The sequence below is a fragment of the Pagrus pagrus genome (assembly GCF_965226575.1).
Source record: "Pagrus pagrus genome assembly, chromosome: 10".
Taxonomy (NCBI): domain Eukaryota; kingdom Metazoa; phylum Chordata; class Actinopteri; order Spariformes; family Sparidae; genus Pagrus; species Pagrus pagrus.
The window spans coordinates 23,006,309-23,030,636 of NC_140194.1; the positions used below are offsets into that span (position 1 = coordinate 23,006,309).

The following is a 24,328-nucleotide window of genomic DNA, read 5'->3' on the forward strand; positions in this document are numbered from 1 at the left end:
AGCTGGGATGCAGAATATCAGAGCCAGAGCTGAGTCATTACACTGTGATCAGATCAGCCTGTACACTGTGTGCCGGCCTCCACTATCTATCAGACATCTTATCACCTTATCATAATAACCATATCAGAACGGTGCCTGATACATAGTAGTTATCAAGTTATCTGAGTAGTTATTTCTAATACTAAGAAATCGTTTTAATCAGCCATATTTGCCTCAATAAACTCACATATAAGGATAAAAACCTGCTCTAGTGGAAACGATTTGCATGTTGGTGTTGACCATTTTGTGAATTTATACCTGTTCTATCCAGCATTTTATGTTCATACATGTTTTTCCCTGTAGAACACAGTTTGGACACAATACAGGGCTTAAATATTATTTTTACAATATATTAAATCATGCTTAAATGTTGATTTTTTAGTGAGAAATCCAGAGTAAGTGAAGTGGAAGGCACGTCACTTACAGCTAGCACCAGAGCTTCAGACCCCTTTGAACTAGATTAAAGGATAAGTTCACCCCAAAATGAAAATTCACTCATTAACTGCTCAACTCCATGCTGATGGAAAGTCAGTTGAAGTTTCGTAGTCCACAAAACATTTCTGGAGCTTCACAGAAAAAACACTGTTGCAGCATTCTCCTAAATAACTGAAGTAGCTGGGGACTTATTTTTTAAACATAAAAAAACGTTTAAAAAAAATGTGTCCATACAGCGTGGCATGGGTAATCCAACTTTCTGGAAGCCTGAAGTTCCCAAATTGATTTAAAATGATGTTATTTGCAACCTTTTTAAACCTAAAATCTTCACTGTAGCTGCTAGGCTAAAATCGTTAGCCCTGCTGTGTGGGTACACCAGCTCTATCGTGTGTTGAGGGTGAAATCAATTTGAGCTCTCAGGGCTTCTGGAGACTTAGGCTGCGTCCAGATATCCGCACTCACAGACTTTGCGGGCATGTTCGTGGGAAGTCTGAATGTCTTGAGGGCTGTTTAAACTCACATTCCATCGTGTCCACGAGGGCCCTCAAGCTGACTTTCTGCAGACTTCCAGAGAGTCTGCTTAGGCTGCAGACTCCACTGGACTCCACTTGGACACCGATTTATTTACCCACAATTCATTGCAATAATGACATTGTAGAACTTATGAGTGTGTGAAACAGTCACTTTATTATAACATAACCTGAATTGTGTTGGCTAGAAATAACATTCAGCCACATCACGATGCAGAAATATTTAGTACAGACTGTAGAGGAAATCTAAATGCATTTTATTATTGTAGTCTTTAGGGCCGTCTATCAGTGGCTTATATTTGCCTTTCAATTTCACGCACTCACAGATGAGAAGTGATAACAGCAAACACATCACATTAAGTGGGACTGAAAATTTAGATTCAGCCATGGATTATAGCCGATTAGCTGTATGGAGCCATTTTATGAGTTGTTTTTTTTGTGTTTTAAAACAAGTCCCCATCTACTTCAGTTGTTTGGGTGAATGCCGTCACACGGCTTTGCTGTGGAGATACAGAAATGTTTTGTGGGCTACTAAACTTCACCCGACTTTCCATCAGCATGAGCGCGAGTAGCTAATGACTGAATTTTTATTTTTAAGTGAGCTGGTCCTTTAAAATAAGGAATCGAGTCATTCAAGACGAGAGTGTTGTGAATACCATTTATTAGAAAAAACATTGTGTTTAACATCTTTTGACATCTCTTCTGACATCCTGTGTGCTCACAGCGGTGGTGATGAACCTGTGCAGGTCAGCCAGGACGCAAACAGGAGCAAACAAGTGAAAATGAGGACTCAATGTAAACTGGGAACCAAATCAACTGGCTTAAGGAACAGAAGGAGTAGAACATTTTCTTAAAAACTTGTACATGTGTAAAACAAAAATCCTTTCATCAAGGCCTTCACTGAGCTGGGAAAAGTGAATCTTCACAGCCAACCTAACTCGCGCCCAAATAAACTCTGAAGAGGCACTGAAATCCACTTTCCCAGTGAGGTACAGTATCCTAGCAGCACCACACACACACACACATGCACACACAGAGCTCTCACACATGCTTCATTATAATGTAATACAGCACTCCTTCTTTAATCATGCACACAGAATGCAACTAAACTCTCCTTTGGTCAGATAAATAAAAACAAAGAGTGAACTGAGGTGGGTGAGGAGTCCTGCTGATGTGCGTCGTCCGTCCTTGGCTGGAAACTTTTCTCGTTCATTCGGACGCTGTGTTGACTGAGAGAGGCTGCAGCAGAGGTGCAACACAAGGCAAAGTGGTGTTTTGCCACTCAGGAGGAGGAGGAGGAGGAGGAGGAGGAGGAGGTGGGGTAACAGGAGGTGGGGTAGGAGGAGGAGGAGGCTGTGTTTGAAAAAAGTCTGTGTTCACACTGAAAGCAACAAGTGGCCAGAAGTGCTTTAAATTTCTGCTGAGAGGTTAAACTGTGTGCTTATTGGCTGTTGAAGGCCAATCAGGTTCTGTGCTTCTTAGCTTAGTTTCTCTACCCGTGTCACCTTTTCAATTTCATACAGTTTGTAGAGGGACTGTGAGTTCAATCAATGGACGCTCAGAGTCTTTCAGTGTGTTAGTGTTTGATCTCAGTGTAATAATAAATAGGCCCTTGTTGCTGTTGGTGTGAACACAGCAGTGGAGGAGGGACTCAGTGCAGCCTGGCTCATGCAGAGGGTGACGGTGTGTCAGGGTCCGGCTCGTAGTGGTACGTGGCCTGAGTGTGGCTGCCGCCCTGCTGCTGCTGGTTGCCGTGGGCCAGGCTGTGTGCCGCCTGGCTCGGACTGTCCTGAGCCTGCTGGTTCGGGCCCTCGTAGCCCTGCGCTAGCTGAGGGCCGGCGTTGTTCTCTGGCCCCTGTCCGAGCGGCAGCTGGTAGGGGTCGTTGACGCCTGGTGGCTGCGGCAGAGTGTCCAACTCATCCACCTGCGGCCCCGTAGGCTGCATGACCACCAGCTGGTCCTGGGGAATGTCCGCGGCGGCCGCAGCCAGGTTGGTTATGGACTTGGACTTGACGCACTGGAAGTCCACATGGCGGCTCTTCCCTTCCTCCTTCTCCCAGGACATGCGGATGAAAGGACGCTGGACATAGTTGTAGATGACCTCAGGACGACCTCCAGGACGGCGCTTCACTTTCTCTTTGTAGGTTGGATATCCTGGAGGAAACAAAACAACACAAAATTAAAAAATTAACAGAAACAACTAGAGCTTTTGCTTTTAGCAGATGGCTAGCTTAGCTTATTTTAAAGACTGGAAACGGGGAAACTGCTCCATCTGAACACACACAGGCTCCCAATATCTTTCCCAATGTCACCACTATGAGCTGTGGAGAAGTCCCTCAGCCAAAGTCTGCAGAATCGTGGACCTGTGCACACTTTCCATATGTCTGCATTTTTACTGACTTTTACCCACAGTTCATAGCGTGGTGACATTAAACATGGGGTTACCGGGGGAAGCCCAGAGGCGTAAAAAAAAAAAAAAAAAGGTAAACAAACATGGAAGGAGCTTTAACGAGAAAAGAGAAGTCAACATGTGAACATGCTGTTTGATGCTGTTTTGACAGAATCGGACAGATTGATCATTTGACAACCATCTCTTGTCCTGTCTGAAAGTCACTCACTGACATGTTTAGTCTCATTAGTTTATATATATCGTTTTTTGGGGGGTCGGACGAGTTCTTGGCCAGGTCCAGTTGCCAGGCAACTGCCACAGGCTTCGGGAAATGACTGATCCTGGCTGAGAAATACTTAGGCACATAATCACCTGTAGAACGGAAAAACACACTTTTTAGAGAGCCTTTTATTGGTGTTGTGGAAACTCTTGCATCAGGGTCAGCCATTAAGACTTTTACAGTGTGCTGACATCATCCCCAGTGTGTGGACACAAAGTGAAGCCCAATCATGTTTAAAGTTAAAGGTTTCCTGCTGCGGTCCTAGGGGAAAGTTTCAGTATTCTTGGAACAGCCACCATGACCCAAAAATGATCTTTCTTCGAGGCCCTTTTGTTTTTCAACTCAGAGTCTGGCAGTGTTATGTTTGCTGCAGTGGGAAAACAGCTGAAGACAAACCTCTACAGAAATCAAAGTGTCAGGGTCTGAAATATTGTGCTCTGATCCGTACTGCTGTAGAATGACCCAGATAATTTATCCAACATCCTGCCTCCAAACTAAATGAGCATGCTGTGAAATACAAGAACATCTTCTCTGCACTCTACACTCTCCTGACAGCCAGTAAGCTCTAAGTGCATTATTCTGACTGAATACTCTCTTCACATTTGGAGAATACATAAAAGAAGAAAACCCTTTGAATCAGTCAGTACCTTCTATTCCCAGTCGGATCTTCTTCAGTCCTCTGTCCTTCAGCACTGATTTGGCCACGTCTCTGTTCTCGATGTACTTGAAGAAGCGGTACAGTTTGGTGCTGTAGATGACTGTTGATGAAAGAGGGACAATCAACACATGAATCCACGGCATGACCTTCAACCACTGATCTGAAGTTTCTGAAAAGGTTAAAAGGTTTCCTGATTTCCCAAAACAGCTGGTCAGTGTAGTTTTCAGTAACCGTTATTCAAACAGGAAAGAATAGTATATTTGTTCGGTACTATTTGTATCCAGCTGCAGATTAATCCACATTTAGTGCTCTGGGGCCTCGTTACAGAAACTTCCTAAATATGAAATCCTATCTTAAATCAGTTTAGGATTTATTGTATTACAGAAGCATGTTTCCCAACTTCATTTAGGAATAAATCCAATCAAATATACTAGAGAGGATTTTAGTTATTATCAAACTGTCCTAACTGAAGAATTTCTAGGATGGCATAGACTTCTCCTACATTCAGAATTACTGCCAAAAATGGCAGCACCACTGTTTTTAGGTCTGTGTGGCAATGACGATGAGAAGGGGAACAACATGAACAACAAATATACCAAGTTACTGAAAGGCTACTCAAACCTTAACTGATGGAGAAGCTAACCAACATCGATGTTAACCTGCTGAAGAATCTAACATTGATACTAGCCTGTTCAAAAAGCTAACACACATTGATGTTAGCCTGTTGGAGAAGCTTAAAAGCATCTATGTTAGCCTGTTAGCTTTACATTTCCTGGACCATTTATTGATGGGTTTATGTGCTTTCTTGCACCGACACAATTAATGCCTCTGAATCACTGAAGCTAAAACTGAACACCCGTCTTTTACTCTCCATTATTGCAAGCTAACTAGCCAGTGACAACTAAATTGAGACAGCTGCTGCCAAGGATACAGGCAGTGTCGTGTACATTATAAACAGATTCATGCATGACAGGATGAGGGCCCACTGAAGAATAGACTTCACAGTTCAACTTAGGACTTTTCAAGTTAAGATGAGATACAGGGTCTGAGATAGTATACGACATTTAGGATTTGTTTCTGTAATAGGAAGACAGGATTTATATATCTTTTAAAAGTTAAAATAGTACAAGCAGGAAATGTTTCTGTTATGAGGCCTCTGGTGGGTTTTTATGCAGCACCATGGTGTATGTGGGACCCAGTACAACAGCGTGACTCATTGATGTGCCTTTGAGAGTTTTTGGACAACAAAGGAGCTCTATGACACAGACAAATGAATACACACACAATACTTGTTAACAGATTCATTTTTTTTGACAATAATAAAAATACAAATAATCACAAGACTTATCCTTTAAACCATAGCTCCCCGCCTGCATGTTTTTCCTTTTCTTTTTTACTGAGGTAGTTTTCTTTTCACTAACAGCCGGGGAGAAATTTCTGAGTGCTTGCTTTATCTGCAGCAGGTCGACTCAGACGTGACTGAAGACCCTTCAATGACAAAAAGCTTTTTGAGGTTTAAAAATGTCAGAATATGGCTTCAAGGCCGACATGTTGTCTAAAAAACAGGTCACCTGAGCAGCTGGGTTAATTGGGCAAATATAGTAAAAATAGTATGATCAGGTCCAGCATCAGTTAAAGAATCTTACTCTGCGAGTACTCCTCTCCCATCTGTGGTGGGTACTCTTCATCCCAGTCCACCACGTCGTCATCAGTCAGCACCACCACGTGACACTCCCTCTCTCCGCTCTGAGCGCTGGCCACCATCAGCGGCAGCACCATCTCCTCCAGGTAACACTCAAACTGACGCCGGGCCCCGTCGTTAGACAGCTCGTGCATCAGGGCGCCTAGGGGAGGAGAGGATGTAGGACACTGCTGGATCACTTGTCCTACAACAACTAGGGTAGCCAAGTGCTATTTTAAGTTTGAGAAAAGTTATGTACCTCCATGGCAAATTAAATAAGTGTTCATATCAATTCCTTCAACCTTAAGACTTGAAAATTAAATTTCATGTTTACTGTTCAGTAGCTTGAATAACTTACTGTTTGTCACCTAATAATGGTTCCATTAAAAACACATCATAGATTCTGCATCATGTTATTTCTGCTTATAAACAGTTCAGGAGTTTGAACTGATATGATTATATTCAGACTGAGGAAAACACAGATGTCAGAGCACCCGAGAGGAAACTTAAAATGCTGATTCAGAAAAGTCAATGACCTGACAATTAAACCCAATTCTTGAGATCATAACCCCCATTAGGACCAAGCTGGACGTTCCCTATGGCTAAACCAACTGGATGGTGAAATGTAACAGACATAAACATGTGCGTCATGTTTACATTGGAAGCTAGGCTACTTCTTAAGCGTTGGTAAGAATGGCTCAGTGTGAGCAAAGAGTAATTTAATCCATTCCATTTGACAATGGAGGATTACAGACACAGTAATTAAGTAGCAAGTAGTCACAATGAGAAAATCGTGTATGGATCTAAAACTTTTTGACGCATCGATAATTGTTTTATAATCACATCGTAGCAGAAGAAGAACACAAACATTTTTGTTTGTAAGACCAGGCAAAGCTTTATCTACCTCAAAATGTGCACACATATTATGTGTTTGGGGCCTTTGGGTGTAACAGGAACAGTGATAAAGGCGCTACAGAGCCTCTTAAGTGTCGGCCCATGTTTTGTTTGTCCTTGTGCGCGTGCATAAAGTTGCACGAGCATATGAGTCATGTGATAAGCATCCCTACCAATGGTTTCAGAGTATTTCACTGATCAACAAGTGGCGTTAATGCACCAAGAATTGCAGTAATGCTGCCAAAAAAGGCAAAGAAGAAGAAGACAGATACTGTAGCAAGTAAACAGGGATGAAAACAATGTGGAGAAAAAAACAAACTTTTTCAACGATCTGTGAGAGCTCAAAGAAAGATACAGTGAGTTTTGGTGAGAGGACGTGAATGTAAAGAGGAACTCTGTTTACAACACTTCACATTGCAACTTGAAGTGACATCTTGACATTGTTTTTCTCAGTGAAAAACATCTTGAATGGACATAGTTTGAGCAGGCCGAGCAACTGATTATTGAATACTATTAAATTCAGGAATGAAAAGGTAATCAGCACTATGGTTTTACTGTTCTAATTCATGCAATGTTCTGGAAGTAAAGGGAAAATAACTACAGCCTGCTCTCGTCTCTATAACTGTCTCCGTAAAGTATTTGGGCTCAGTTTACACACAGGCGGAGACATAACTATAGTAGTAGTAACAGTAATGTCTTCTTCAGACCAAATCTGTACCCTAAAGGGAATTTCTAGCTGTACAGCTGATGATATTCAGATAGTACTGCACCACTTATGACCAAAATATTACCTGTGTAAAACTGCTTAAACATAGTAATTTCAGATATAATGAACCTCTGAATGCAAATGAATATACAAACAGAAAACATGTTTTATGTGTGCAGCCTTCGTGTGGATCTACCCAGAACAGAGGGGGATTTAATCAAACTCAAATAAAACAAAAGGAAAACACAAAAAGCAGCTTTAATGCTGGAAAACCCTGAAAACCACATATTGTTGGTAAAAGAACAGTACCTGCTCTCCTTGGTTGGTCATATGCTTATATAACAAGCGCTAAATCTTACAGCTAATCATGACCTACTTAGAGCCTGACACACACTAACGCACACAGACACACACACAGCAGCAGCAGCCTGCGAGCTGCTCCTCCCACACACTCACAGACACAAACAAGAAGCGCAAAGGTGCACAATAACAACCCTAATATCAAAAACACACACAGACACAAAGCATCATTGAATGAATGTACGCAAACAACATTGATGCAGACAAACAGCGACATCAGTCCGTCTTCTTATACTAATCATGGATGTACTGTGCCTCTACTTTTAGACTGCTATATTTACAGTAACAGCTACAGTAATGTCAACATCCTGTATATCAGCAATATCACTGACTTATTACTACCAACAGATTCTTAATGAAAATAAGTTAGAAGCTGTCTAACCTCATCAAATATGCAGTGATGTGAAACATGCTGCAATAAAAACAAAACAGGCAAAGTCTATTTGTGTTCCTCTCTAATGCACTTACACAATAACAATGACAACGATCTGAGCTCCACACTCACCGGCGTCCAGCTGCTTCATCAGTCTGCAGCACTGCTCACTTCGCACCGTAAATATGACAGTTAGAGCTAAACAAGCAGCGTGTACTCACTGAGGTCTCTGCACTTGATGGTGCTGTAGTTGAAGGAGATGCAGAGGTAGTCACATGCCTCCCTCAGCTCGGGAATGGAAACGCCGTCAGGGCAGCGGATTATCCCCGACTTGTAGTAATCCTGCCATTTTCAGCAACGCACGCACACACAAATGAAGACACAGGCAGAATGGCAGGCATTCACGCACAAGCATGGGAGAAAAAACAAGACGCCATTATTGATGCCGCTCCACTCACACTGCCGCCAGAGACGGAGAGAGAGGGGGGGGTAGGGGAGGGGATGGGATGGGAGGGTGGGAGAGCAAGAGAGTGGTGATGAAAATAAAATCCAGCGGACGTCACAGGAGAGAGAGAGAGAGAGAGAGAGAGAGAGAGAGAGAGAGAGAGACGACAGAGAGAGGAGAGCGAGAAGAGAGGAAGGGGGTGTGGAGAGCAAACGGTGATGAAAGCAAAAGCTAACAACGTCACTTTCCTCCCCTGCTCCAATTCCCCTCCTCTCCCTGTCTCTGTGCAGCCTCCGTCAACTCCGACACTCACAGTTTGTACTCAAACACTGCAGGCTGCAACACAGCCACTGCTCTCAGTCCTGTCCTGTCCCGTCCTGTGCTTCTCTCACTCGGCTGTCTCCTTGGGTTTTGTTCAATCCCTACGTACTCATGCCAGAATCCATTACGCCATAACCACAATCAAGCAATTATTTGCTCTTTGTGAGTGCATCACTAAAGGCCTGAGGCAAATGGAGGGTTTTTTGCACTTGCCACAAACAGTTTGGAAGCCACATATCAACAAACGTTCACCAGGAATGCTTTCAGGAATATTATATGTTCGTGCTGGAGGACTGTGGACTGAAAGATAAATCTGTTCAGATAAGTTTGAAACTGTGAAATTAATATTTTGTTCAGGCGCAGAGACATGACAAAGAGACATCAAGTACTATGTGACAAACAAAGCCATTTGAAGCTGTAACTTGTAATTTTCCTGGACCCAATGAAAAATAGAAATAGGAATCACAAAACATAAAGATAGAAAACCCTGAAGTCAGCACAATGCAAATATCTACCTATGAAATAAAACCACTCAATATATTAGGATAAATGTCAACCCAATGGAATGGAATGACTCAGAAACATCTGGGTTCACAGTAGAAGTACAAGCGTTTCCACTTATGACCCGTCTCTGTTCTGCTGCCTCCGTTCATTCTGTGCTTTTAGCCAAAATGTTTTCAGCAGTACACTGTTCGACTGTATATGATTAGTCCATCTCCAAGTCATGTTGTGATGATAGTCATTGAAACAGAAATACAGTTGAGCATAAAAATATACCCTATACACTGTAACACAATACTGTAAATATTTTCTTCTATAAGAAGTCCTGTCTTAAATGAATACTTCATATGTCGGTCAAAGTTTATTCTTGACCTTGGAAAGCGCAGTTGACAGAAATACCTCACCACAAGGTCCATTTAGTAGCTGCTCTGGAGCCTCTTATCGATCAAATCTCATGGGCACTATCAGCAGACGGTTGTAGGTGAATTTACAGACTCTTCATCCATGTTGGCTTTTCATGACAACTGGGCAAATTTGATATGACTAAAAGCTCCAAAACAGCTGATAAATGGACCTCGTGGTGAGACTGCTTTCTAAAATACTTCAGCTGTTTGGGGGTTGACTCAGTTATGTTTTAAGACTTTTTCGTGCAGCATTTCGGCCTTTATTTGTTTGCAAGCCCCTTTCAGACATAGAATACGTAACAATGCATGCTTCATCTGTTCATGTAATGCTGGATCATTGTTTCCTTAGTCCCCCCTCCCCCCTCCAATGGATACCTGCTCACTTATGTTTTACAATCTATGCATACTTTATGTTTCTGTACTTTTGTTATCAAAAGTCTTGTAATCATTTTTTCACTCACATTCTTATAGTGGCCTGTCCTCTTTTAGGTGGTGGAGAGGAGATCGTGTGGCTCAGGTGCCACGTGGTGACGCCTCAGTTGTCCGTTTGGAACTCCATCCTCCAAATATACAGTATTTTATAATCTAGTTGTATCAGATATTTTGTCATTGTAATCTGTATATTACTCTGTGGCTTTTCCTGAGGTTTCTTCCCTTTTCCCTTGCTAAAAAGAGTTTTTAGGAAAGTTTTCCTTACTTGAAACGAGCGTCTAAGGAGAGAGGGTGTCCTACTCTGTACAGATTGTAAAGGCAATGTGATATGTGATTTTTGGCTATATAAATAAAACTGACTTGACTAGATTTTTTTATGTTCCTTATGGCTTTATTGAGACATGCCAGGACATTTATAGAGACACATGTTTAGGCGATATCTGGCAGGTGGTGCTTGTGAGGAAGGGGTGACTTCTTTTGAGTTTAAGCAGTTCTGATATGAAGGAAAAAGGACGCATCACTGGTGGATTTTAAGACTTATGGAATTACTTTCCTTGGTGATCTTAGGAGACGAGGGACACTTTTTCCACCTCACTTCTAGTGAATTATCAGTTGTATTTCCTCAGTTTCACCATTTAATGTAGGTAGCAAATTTTTCCAGGCACAAGCACTGCATGTCAACATGCTATGGTGGGAGTTGTTTCATTTCTATTTTAGACAGCATTATGCTGGACATTCATTTAGTCGTCCATGTACTTGGCACGACTTAAACTTGGCTCATTAAGTCTTTCATGGTTTATTCAAGTGATTTGTTGTCATTTACTTTCACACTCGCATAACGAGGTGCATGTCTGACAGGGGCTACACAGTAGGAAAGCAGACAGGAAGCGTGGGGAACAAAAGGGGAATGACGCACAGGAAAGGCTGCCAGCCAGATTCCACCCAGGTTTGTTGCATCCTGGACCACATAGTAACAGTTGTACTCTGTGGACTCGAGTCTATGGTACACTATACGGCTGTGTTTATAGTGGTGTTGTATTGGATTAAACAGTGATTTTTATGAGAAGCAAAATATTATTAACACCATCAAGTGATTCAATTCAACAGCACAAACTATGATGATCATAGGGCTTGGGAATAGATCAATATTATCAATCAATATACATTATTATCTTGATATTTCACCATATATTGTCTTAGATTTGGGATATGGTTCTTATCATGATATGACATAAGTCTTTTCCTGGTTTTAAAGGCTACATCACAGTACAGTGATGTAATTTTCTGTAATTCTATCATTTTGAATTTTGATTAGAAGATATAACTAAATAAAATGGGTGGGATGTAGTCTGGCATAAAACTGCACACGGTGCCAAAACTGTAGCTGAACTGAAAATTCCAAACAGAAGGAGGACTTCCACATAAGACTGAGCTGAACTCCCCTGCCGGTACAACGGAAGTGATGGACCAATGGAGTGGAAGAGAAGAGTGGCAGAAAGGAACAGCAACAGAGGAAGGGAGAGGTGGTGGTAGGAGTATTGTGAGACATCCTGTGTGTAATATAAATGGAAGGATGGGGGAGATGGGTGGGAAGTGAATAAAACATGGGAGATACAGTCAATGTTTCAGAAAGGTTCTGAACCCACTGGACCAAAGAGAGAGGAGGGAGGAAAGAAGGATAAAATGACCTGAGAAATAGGAAGAGGGAAGAAGAATGGTGTAGGAAAGAGGGAAGGAGCAAACAAAAAAGAGAAAAACCAGAAAGAGGAAGAGTATAGCCAAGTGTGATGAGGAAAAAGCAAAGCGATTGAGAGAGAAGACAGAAAAAAGCATGAGAATGAGAGGGAGAGATATAGTGTTATACAGAGCAAACAGGGACAGAGTGTATAGAGCTGTTCTGAGCTAAAAATGTCAGAACGTCACAGATGAAGACCTAAACTGAGCGCACTCACCAGAATGGCTCGGAACACAGTGGAGCTGATCCCGTCAGCCACCTCAAACTCTCCTTTTTCATTGGGCCGTGTGAAGTTGTTGTCCCGCCCAGAACCAAACATCCTGAGAGAAAAGAAAACAACAGATGAGACCATTGTTGCCGTTTGATTCAAGTTCTGATCAGCTCCAAAAATGGAATGGCACAAATAAGATGCTGAAGACACTTAAGCTTTAATACTTTCTTGTAATCACAAAAGAAAACGATGTTTCAAAATGAAAGTCATCAAAAGAACTTCAATAAAGACATACTAAATCACAACAAATCTCCATTTAAATGGATGTTATTCTGAGAAGAAAAACAGTCACAACTGATTCTGGGTTTATTCATTACAGAAAAGTCTATGTGAATTATTCGGCATCACCAAATTATTAATAACCAACATTCACACATTTATATATACCACACACAAACACCATCTGTTGTTTTATTGTTAAGTGACAATTATTGAGGGAACTGGCAGCATCAGAACTGCATTTCACAGGGTGAACGTTGAGGTCAAATTTTACAAGAAGTCTGCTGGACTGTTTTGGGATATGAAAGGACACTAAATAGGGGGAGCTGTTCTTTCAGCACCAATACAGTTAAAGCTTTTAGCTTCTGGGAATGGCAGATGGTAGGCAGAGTGAAAGGGGAAAAGATAAAACATCCAAAATACCTATCCTCTTTAGTAAAGCTTAAAGGGAAATAATAATACTGTTATATGTATCCTGTAGTATGGTTTTACAGTTTAAACCCAGCTGTTGCAGTCCCCAGCAGCATGATTTGAAAACTCACATATAACTCTCAACGTTAAGAAAACTATTTTGCACTTCCCACACTTCGGTGGCTCACCCTGCGCATATTACTGCAGCCATTTGCTGCGTACCATTCCCTCTCTCTCCCCCGACATTCCTGTCTATCAATACTGTCCATGAAGAATACATGTATTCATCCCAAACCATCATGGCGTACAGAAGTCATGGTGTTGTGCATGCATTCACACAAAGAATATATTTGACTCAGTCACATTATGGTGAGAGCATATGTCAGTGGGTGAGATTATAACTGTTCTGATCCACACTCAATCCACTAAATGGCCTCAAAGCTGCTTTCCAACTGCTATTAAACATCAAAAACAGAAGACGGTGGCACTGTTACTATGCACTATGGCAAGCTCAAATGAGACAGCGGAGCTACAGGACCTGCTCGCTTCTTTCAAATCAGCTGTGGGGGAACACTTTTGAGAGCAAGTGGTGGATCAGATGAGGACGGTGCTTCTGTGTTGTTTGACAGTTGTATGCAAGTGGAAACACGTCTAACATGTTGATGCATTTTATACAGTATCACCCAGATTTAAGGGTGTCATGATTTCGATTTTAAATAGAAATCGACTTAAATTTCGTCACAATCTCGAACTACTAATTAAAAAATGGAATCGTTGATGCTGCCACGCCCCCATGTCACGTCCAGTCGGCTTGCCAAGGGGAAAAAAAATCACACAGGTATTGAAGTGCTGCGGGTCAACCTCCTCTAACTTAGCTACTAGCTAAGCCAGTAGCTATTAGCTACAGCCAGTCAAACGATAGCATGGTGTTACACCATTCCTGTTCGGCTCCCGGACTGTGGTCGGGAAGCACAGGGGAGATGAATTCCTCCAGGGCCGAAGTTTGTGTTTACCTTCGGGGTGAACCCCCTTTCACGCGTTAAGATAGTCGGGAAATAATACCAGGGAGTTTTGCTGTATCTTGAGGAGCCGTCGCCTTTATTCAGCCAAACTGCAGCCTATATTGTTCACTTTATTCCTGTCGCTACCACTGCTACTCCTTTCGCTTCTCCTTCCTCTCCCATTCATTCACTGTCCGCACACTCCCTCACTCTTGCTCGCCCACTCACACCTTACGCACCTTGTATATGTTCAACTGTTCGGAAATAGTTTGTTAAGACACTTAATTGTTCAGAGAAGACAATGGACATGGCTTTTTATTTTTTGTTTTGTTTTGTTGTGAACCTGAATGTCATCTTCTGTGAAGAAGACTGCAGTTACAAAAGAGGAACTAGATGGCAGGCTATTTTGTTTAAGTTTCCAATTGACTGAAGATAGAAGTTATTGTTACATTATGTTGTTAATAAATGTTTTAAATTTGACAATGTAGTGTGGTACATTGCGAACAAAGGTCAGATATTATATTGCATAAAAGTCTAGTCTAAAAATGGCATAGCAACCTGTGCTTTAAAAAAAATAAATGTAAAAATCGAGAATTGAATCGAACCGTGACCTTAGAATCGAAAATTTAATTGAATCGAGGATTTGGAGAATTGTGACACCCCTACCCAGATTTGTCAATTACCCAAGCAAAGCAAAAAAACCCCAAAAGAGTCCAATAACTTGTTCAAGCTGTTATTAAGCAGCTTCTAGATGTGAAAGCAGACAGGGCCAAAGGCATTATCGAAGCGAATAGCATTTACATGTTTACATTTGTTTTTAATTAGATCTGCATAAAATTATGTATGAGTGTATGTTAACTGTTTACTGCTTAATGCACTACAGGCTGTATCAACTATCTTAGGTGGCACCAGGTGTACCCTGGTTGGAACAAACTAACTTACACCACTGTGTGATGAAATTAAATAAAAATCTTTTTTTTGTTGTTTTTGTCTATTTTTACTGAACTTGTCCTGAATATTGACTTCTGTGTACGGTTACACCCCTACCCACTGTCACTGTCGAATAAAGCCTAAAATGACAAGCAAGAGCCAAATTGCTATTTTGACTCTGAACTGTAAGGCACCATAAATCATTCATCCACCATGGGCACCTATACACACGTACATTTAATCTATGTCTCAGTCATTACCTGCCCAGCATGGTGTTTGGTTGAGCCGTGAAGATGGCGGGATCCACCACAAATCTTGTATTGTCCACAATGAGCGTTACTCTTTCTCCCAATCTCAGTCCACTGCGATGTCCCTCTTTACTGCTGAGGTCATACACATAGATCATGTCACACAGTCCTTGGCCTACTGTCTTGGAGTGGTGCTCTGCTCCAGGAGGACCAATGGTTCGAGGTATGTGTCCCCCAATCAAGGCCCCTCCGAAATGTGAATAGGGAAGAGAAACCCTGGGAGGTCGTGGACTGGAGGATCTTGAGGACGAGCCTCCATCGCCACGTTCACGATCTGAGGGAGAGAGAGACATCATGTTTGACTGAAAGCTTGCTTCAATGGTGTTCATGTGTTACATGATGGAGACAAAACAATGACTTGGCAACTAAACTGAGACTTTTCTTCTTTTTTTTCTCCTCACCATGCTGCCGAGTGGGAGAAGTGACATTCCTGATGCAGGGCGTCAGCTGACTCTCCCCTCTCTCATGGGAGGAGTCACGTGAACGGTCGCTGGAGCGCCGCCGTTGCTCACGGTAATATTCTGCTCCTCCTCTCTCTCTCGCCCCTCCAACAGCACCACCGCTGGCCCCGGCCCCGTACAGACTCATGGTGCTGACCTGCTGCTGGTGGTGGTCACAGTCCAATACTGACAAGCCACACTGTTGGTCACTGCTAGAGAGAGGAGAGCACACACAAAGAAAGTCAAAGATATGAGCATGTCTTTCATTTAAGCCAAACAGCAGCAGAACTTAAAGTGAGAGCGCTGAATGTTAGTTAATATGTTGTTCAGACTGGACTACATCGAAGATGTTTGGTGACGCAAGAATGTCAGGTGGTCTCGCTTTGAGTATTAGTAGAATAAAGAATAAAAATAAAAGAACCATATCCCAAATAAAAGATGACCCAAAAGGTACATAACTTCAGATGTTGTTTATTTATGAAAAATTAGGCTACATTACCGACACCTCCAAATATTTTATGTTACAAATGTGTTTTTAAAACTAAAATTCAATGCTTGGTCAGTGTAATCCAAGCCTCCTGATGCACCGAGACCCGAAAATGATTTGAAAAGACGCTACTTACACCATCAATGTACAGTCAAGCTCATGGACTTTTGGTGTGGACCCAGATAAAGGGACGGATGCAGGATTAAAAAAAAAAACCAAACTGAAATATTGTAAGATAGGATGTTTTTCAACATTTCCAGCCATATTTAGGTGGCTGATATCTATGTGTTGTCATATATAGTGGCACACATAAAGAAGTAACTGCTGGATATAGAAGAGACAATCATTTCACAACTTTCCGAACAATTTCCAGCTGACTGTGCCACGATAGTCTAACATAATCAGACAATTCAGCAAATGGAAAAATAATCTGTGGCGCTACTTTTATCCGTTTGCTATGTTGTCACAGTAAGACTGAACTTCAAACTACCATAAAAGTTTGAACAACGTCAACTCCAAGTGGGGTGACACTACTCATCATAGAGAAACCAAAGCACTGATGCATGATTTCATGCAATGAAGAGATAGATTACTTGGAGCTCAGATTAGATCCTCTTTAGGCACACTCGCACGCACAGTTGTGCAAAAATGGCTCAGGGGGTAAAGGGTTTGTTTTTAGCGTGCTGAACTGAGGAACAAGTAGAGGGCTGCAGTCAACTCATGTGAACCCTTTACAGTGCCTGAGTGCTGCAGAAACAGGGCAGACACCAAACTACCAAACTCAGCCCGCAGCTACATACACACAACCCAGTGTCCATTAGAGAGGGTATCCACGTGAAACAAACTGAGTGAGGGACAGGGCAACACACGGAAAGAGTTTAATGTTCCACAGGCTGGTTTCTCAGACATTTTTGACTGATGGGTTAACAACCACTCCAGCCTTGGAGCGAGTGATGCTTCCTTGAGTGGTCTGCTGCAATTCAAGGTTTTTTCCAGAGACAGACAAACAGCCCTGAGAGAGCTGTTATAATATCTGCCCTCCATTTCAGAAAGGACTTAAACACAATCTCATGCACATATTAATGCACATACATGCACACACTTCAGTACCACTCAAAAATTGATGAGTATAGTTTAACTCTTTTGACATTTATTATTTTAGGTTGTATTGCTCATAACATCATGGCTAAAACAGTCCTTTTCCATTCTGTTACTTTCTCTGATGAAAAGTTTGATTCAGCCAAGGATGTAATTTAATAATGCATGGGGACGCAAAAACATAAATTACTATTGACTTTGACAGCGATACAATGCAGTTAAAGATGAGCAATTTTAAAATATATGCAAATTAAATAGAAAATATATGAAGATCTGAAACCAAGAGAGGAGGTGAAGATGGAAGGGGGTTATTAGATGTAGAGCTGCAAGGATCAATCAATTAGTTGAACTAAAGAAAACCAACTATTTTGATAACGGATAAGTCATTTCAGTCATTTTTCAAACAAAAATGTCTAACAGCTGGTTGCAAAAAACTGAAAGGTCCGCAGTCCACAAAAAGTTTTTGGAGCTTCACAGCAAAACGGTGTTGCAGCTTTCTACTCAGCAACTGAAGTAGATGGGGACTTCTTTTAAAACATACAGCTCATCCAGCATAAAGTCTCCAGGAGCCCAGAGATCCCAAATTGATTTGAAAAAACATCATTTACAATGTTTTTAAAAGCAGAAATCTTCACTATAGTTGCTAAGCTAAAAGGGTGTAAAAAACATCTTTTCAAATCAATTTGGGATCTCAGGGGCCTCTGGAGACTTTTATTATGCCGTACAAGCTGTATGGAGTCATTTAATGTTTTTGTTTGGTGTTTTTTTTTATGTTTTAAAATAAGTCCCTAGCTACTTCAGTTGTGTAGGAGCCACACTGTTTTGCTGTGAAGCTCCAGAAATGTTTTGTGGACTACGAAACTTCACTTGACTTTACATCAGCATGGGGGTGAGTAGATAATGACTGATAATGATAATGAATTTTCATTTTTGGGTGAACTGTTCCTTTAAATTCAAGAATGTGTTTCTTTCATTGTCATTTATGATAGTAAATGAAGAGTCTTTAATTTTTTTATTGTTTGTAGCAGTACTACTATAGAGAGTAATGGCACATTCGGCCTAAAATATCAGGTAAATGCAATTACTCACATCTCAGGCTACAACAAGTAGCCACATGTAAGATGTGTTGATAAAAGAAAGGGAAATGGTACCAAACCTTTTATAATTCCAGTCTGTTGTATTATGATGAATTACATTCCTGTAACTGTGTTGATGAATGTATCCATTTCACTTCTATTGTGACATTGCTCCTGGCTATCTGAGCAATAACGTTGAGCTTATAAGGCAGAAACACATTCAGATCTTAGTAATGAAGAGAGCCTTGCTCTCTTGAGAGGTGCTGCTTGGAAATATGATGATGTCCATCTACTGTCGACTGTGGACTCTCACTCTTCTATTCTACACAGCACATGGCCACACACACAAAAACCCACTTACATGTAAAACCCTGAACTCTTTCATTGAGGCATCAAGCACGATCAAGTGCTTATCAGCTCTTAACGATTAAATGAGATGACTTTCTTTTGTTTCTATGCTCTGCATCCACTGAAAAGGCTATCAATGTTTTGGTAGAGCTTCAAAGGCTGGTAATGAGAGAAGCCTGCCTGGATACTAGCTGACATCTGAACGTGCTGGACAGCCAGTAGGTGGCCAGCTGACTAACAGACTGATTGAGTGGCTAATTGGGTAACTGTCTGGGAGGGTAGACCCAGACAGAAACGACTAAGATGTAGCAAGACAAGTGAAGAGATGACACTAAATCATCAACAGTGCAGTGCTATGGCTGCACATCACCTTGAATTTCCACAACCGCCTAAGCTACACTCAGTCAAGGTCATAGATTCATTTTCCATTTTTGCTAGATGGCATCTCATCAGTCATGTGATGCTTAAGATTATATCTATAACACAACACAGAGGATGTCATGTACAAAGGATTTAACAATGTTATTTATATAAATGTTAGAAAAATCAGTGCATACAGCGTAGTTAACTTTTAAATCCTGCCTCAGAGAGGCTGTTCTTTTTCTCTTCAAAACATGTCAGCTTCACAGTATAGCTGCAGACTCTGGCAATGTCCTTGGAAGACAAGGGTCACAATAGCAGCTGAGGAATGGAAGAAATGTGCACACAAAGATGCGCGCACGCACGCACACGGACGCACACACACGGGCGGGCGGGTGCACGCACGCATGCACACACGCACACACACACACAAATACATCAAACAAATACATCTCTTTCTGGTTCATTGTGTTCAGGTGGACCATCCGACAGGCACATAGGACAACTTCCTGCCGCCTATCTAACAGACACTATCACTGAAAATGTGAAGAAAAAAAATGGCATTCAAGGCAATTCATTGAAAGGTATAGAACAGTAGTCAGCCCTGTAGTTCATTCTGACATGCTTATACATTATACTGAAGAGAATACTGTCATAGACGACAGGTCCTCCTTTCTGAAGCTGCCACAATTAAGTGATCTAGAAAGCTATAACTGTAACACTACTGCCTAACAGAGCATAAATGCATGGTATATCTCAAATGGGATTTAAATGCTTGGCAAAAATTGGGTAATAATAACTAAAGTGGGTCTTCCAGCCAAACAGGCAGGCAGCCAGTGGCCTGACCAGCAGGGTCGGGGGAACAAAAGAACTGAGGAGGCGATATTTCACTGAGGGCAAGCAGCTCCTCTCATCTTTCACATGGCAAAGCAAATCTACAGCAGCCAAGATTTCACACAGCCAGGAAGAACTAGAGGGGGCTAACATTTCACTTGTCCAATTTCCTGTTACTGAGAACCACCCCCTGATATCACCATTTCCCTTGTGTTTTGCTGAATAGATCAATGGCCTCTAGTGCTCACAAGCGCTCCGCATGCAGGTTCAATGTGTTAAATACAAGCCAAGTTCTCCAACCTTTCCAAGACACAATAACTCAAGGCGGCCTGTCAGTCTATTAAAAGCACGAGGTGAGAGCCCTAAGGGGTGAGGGTCCCATCTATTATTTAGGGGCTGCTGACACGACACACAGACGGGCAAAGACAGGGAATCTGCTCTCTGCAGCAGTCTGGGCTGAAATCCAGCAAAAGGATGCTGAATATGTGGTTTAAAGAGGGAAATACCCCCATTTAACAACAATATGAATAACATCCTTATTTTTTTTCATACATCTTTTAGGGAATATTATATCAATTTCTCATCATGTACCACTAAGGAATACTATTATATATCATAAGATCAGTATTTGCTCTGTATTGAGTACAAGGTAGTCAGCCGGAGTGAGTCCCATCAGGGATAATACAGTCAGAGATCTTCTTTATAGGACACTAATAGAAATCTTGTATTTACAGTAAATCAGACAAAGAGCAGAGTACTGATAGTGTGCGCATGTAGCACAATGACGAGCTAAAAAAACAAAGCAAAAATACGCGGTGCTTTGAAAGCGGACGTGCACCTACCGGTCGGTATCAGAGGGCCAAGTGAAGACAAAGCAGCAGGGGATGAGCTGCGGGATGACAGCGGCACAAAAGCCTTGCGCTCCTCCGAACAAAGCGGGCTTCCCGGCAGCTTCAGCATCCTCGCTCATTACTTTCCAACTTCATCAGCATCGTTTCACACACTCGACCTGGACTTTCACTCGCTGGTAAAATCCACCGCTTCGACCCAAACCTCTAAATGTGTCTACAAGGCGAGTGAGACGTGCACCGGCGAGTCATTCAGAGTCACCGGAGGGACCTTAAACTGTGAATGGCCGCGTGCTTGACTGAATCAGGGCGATGCTGCGTTCACGTGCTGCTCGTAAGCTCCCCCTTCCAAAAGCTGCCTGTACTAAAAGTGCATTTCATGGATGCGGGTTCTTAATAGCAACAACAGATCCTTCTTATAGGCTATCATTGACTGCAGGATGTATTTAACATCATTTTATGCAGTAGTCAGGACGCCCGACTAAACGTAAAGTGGGAAATGTTATGGAAACTACACCAGAATGAAAATTATTCCCTTGATCACCAGCTCAATCAATTTCTGGCAAATTGGAAGCTGGGAAACTATGACAAAAATGACGTTTTTAATATTCTTAACATGTAAAAAACAAAAAAACAAACAAAAAAAAACGTATTAGTCAGACTTCTCGTCTATTTATGACAAAGTCATTAATAACATTTGTTTTGTAAGGGACATACATATTTATTTGCCATTCATCTTGTCGGATCGATTTCCCAGTAAGTTTATATCAGTTTAGCAGAACCCCTTGATGTTTTCCAGAGGCATCATTTGATCTGTTGTTTTGTTTTTTCAAATAAGCTCAAACCAGACCACATAAAGCAATATTTCCAACATCACTTGAAGGCAGCATCAAACAAGCCTTATTTCCTGAAAGACTGTCTGGGGCAGTTTTCCTTCTTTTCAAAAAACATTGGGAAAAATGTATGGAAAAATACCAAAAATTACAAAATTACAAAAGTTATATGAAAAAAGTAAAAATAAAAGCTTAATAGAGGCGATAAAAAAGGTTGAGCTGAATAACTAGTATTCACAGAAGCACCAAAAATGAAAAATACAGGCTTGCAGCTTTTCTCACATGTATTTTCTCTGCTCCTTCAGCATCAAGATTGCAAGTGCAAAACACAATATGCCATTAGAAATGTAATATTATAACACAGGAATTGGATGACATGGACAATGAAAAATCACAATAATTTTGACCATATACCTCAATATCAGTATTGCAACAATATTGTGGGATTGACTTGGTGTTTTATTAACACACAGATAATTCGGATAAATGTGGATATACAATGACTAATTGGGTAAAGCCAAGTATTAGAACAAGTAGAACAGTCTAGTAAGTTCAGAAAATGACACCACTTCACTGTAATGCAGCCTTTAAAACCAGGAAAAGACAACACATGATGTGATATCACGATATCCAAAAATTTGATATATACTCTCGTATCACCCATGATAGGAAAAAATATCAATATATTGCCCAGCCCTATTATAACATACCTTCATAATCAAAAGACAAACTGTATTTTCTATCGCCTTTAAAAGGAGCACCATGTAGTTTTGGGAAATACATTTTAATCAGAAGACATAGATCTTCAGTGACTGATTTTTTGTGCCTTAACAAACTAAACAGACCAACTCTCTTTGTATCCATGACTGAATAAACTAAATAAACTAAACGAACTCACCTTGGGGCAAAATGTCATACTTTGTGTATATTTGGCGGACCCTGCCACCTTTCCAGCTTCAAACAGTGTTCTGGGACCTTATTTTCCCCTGAGAACAGCTTGTTTATTCAGTCATTGAAAAAAAAAAAAAAAGGTTTTCTGAGTTTGCATTATTACCTCATTAATATTGTAAAAATTAATATTCTGAGTTGTTTTCTTCTAAACTACATAGTCCCCCTTTAAGGGCACTGGTTGAATCAAAACTGTGTTCTGCAAGAGGGGCTGCTTGGGCAATGTCACCTTCTTGACACCAGGGGACTCAATTGCAGTCATACAAGTCATGTTACATCAGCTCTTCCAGGCTGGGAGGATAAGAGGCACATAGCTGAATGCATTTTGCTGTTATGCACTGATAAGACTACAATAGTTACAGTACAGTAGCAACATCAGAAAAAGTCATATTTTTTTGCTTAGGCACATAACGCCATGTCCTCACCCCTTCTATATTTCATGGTCCAGATGGAGCCATCAATATGTCACCTCAGGCTTTACCAGAGTTTTATCTCTTACGATAATGGTCACCAGGAATTCAGTTCATGCAAGGGATTAACCATAAGAACATCTGTCTGTACTACCAACATCGACCTTCTGAATCATCCTGTATGTATCCTCTGGACAACCAGTGCTTTGGTGTTTTTCCTGTAATATCTCCTGTATTATCAAATCAACTCCGGGATGATAGTTTGGATTGAATGGATTTGGTGAATTAAGGAAGTAGGCTAAATAATTAAGCTCAGACATCGATCATCCATCAAGCAGTATGCAAATAACAACAGCCACAGCGTGAACATAGTTGACCTAAAAACACGTCAACATAGGTCTTCTGCAGATACCAGTGACCTACATTCATTCGTGTTCCTTTAAAGTTAACATCAATACAAAGAGGGACTAACGTGCCCAGACATGTAAACTGTGACCAAACGTGGTTACATCTGCTGGAAGTTACGTTAGCCTGATATAGCATCCGTGGACGTTAGCTAGCTCAAGCTAGATAGAGTGAAATGAACCAGACATGTAAATGTAAATGTAGTGCTGAATAATTTAACAACAACACGGTTCCTAATGTTAGACAAACGACGTTCACATTAGCTGGAGGTAGGTAACATTCAGCAGTTTGTACTAGTTGGCTCTCAACCTGCATCTTCTTTAACCGCTGTTAACCAGGTGGCACCAATTAAAGGACATATATATTGACGTCCATTTATTCTGTCTAGATCAATTTGGCACTGTTATACACCGAGTACAGTTACAGCTGCTGTGTTTCTGAGTCTAACTGTGCATGGACTTACCGACCATGTCAAAAGCAAGGCGTCAGTCGACATCGTGCTTTACAGAGACTTTAGAGCGGATAAGAGGATTTTAGACTTTTTGGTTAGGCTGTTAAATTAGCGTTAACCGCTAAGCTAAACACCTCGCCAGCCGTAAGGAGCTATCGTTAGCCAGCTAGCTAGCTGAGTCTGTTATCAAGAGTTTAAAACAACTTTTCTTTACCTCCTTGCGTTAGGCTACATTCCGTTTAGACGTTTCGTCCGGTTGTTGAAACAGTCTGCTGTGCTATCACTCAAATGCGTGGCAGACTAAATGACAGGAGTTTTCGTCAAACACCAATTCTTCTTGAGCTCACATCAACTTGGCTGTGGATTCTTTATTTTGGTTTGGGAGAGCGGAGTTCACGTGAAACATCGCGAGACATCCGCACATGCAAGGGATTACGTCCCACTTGAACACACTAACGGACACACAG

At 41.4% G+C, this 24,328-nt stretch overlaps 1 protein-coding gene across 2 annotated transcripts; it reads right to left on the reverse strand.

Moving 5' to 3' along the window:
- Positions 1-1,648: 1,648 nt before the first annotated feature.
- LOC311264118 (BTB/POZ domain-containing protein 10-like) lies at positions 1,649-24,250 on the reverse strand. Of its 2 annotated transcripts, none has more exons than XM_084364718.1 (8): positions 24,076-24,250; positions 15,725-15,975; positions 15,276-15,597; positions 12,401-12,503; positions 8,567-8,687; positions 5,978-6,175; positions 4,321-4,431; positions 1,649-3,158 (listed from the first exon to the last, which is right to left on the reverse strand). In XM_084364718.1, the coding sequence occupies exons 2-8, from the start codon at positions 15,909-15,911 to the stop codon at positions 2,671-2,673; spliced, it is 1,530 nt and encodes a 509-aa protein (XP_084220844.1). In that variant the 5' UTR covers positions 15,912-15,975; positions 24,076-24,250; the 3' UTR covers positions 1,649-2,670. The 2 variants fall into 2 exon arrangements, with proteins under 2 accessions (XP_084220844.1, XP_084220843.1); XM_084364717.1 differs by lacking the exon at positions 24,076-24,250 and adding an exon at positions 20,809-21,103.
- Between the last annotated feature and the right edge of the window lie 78 nt (positions 24,251-24,328).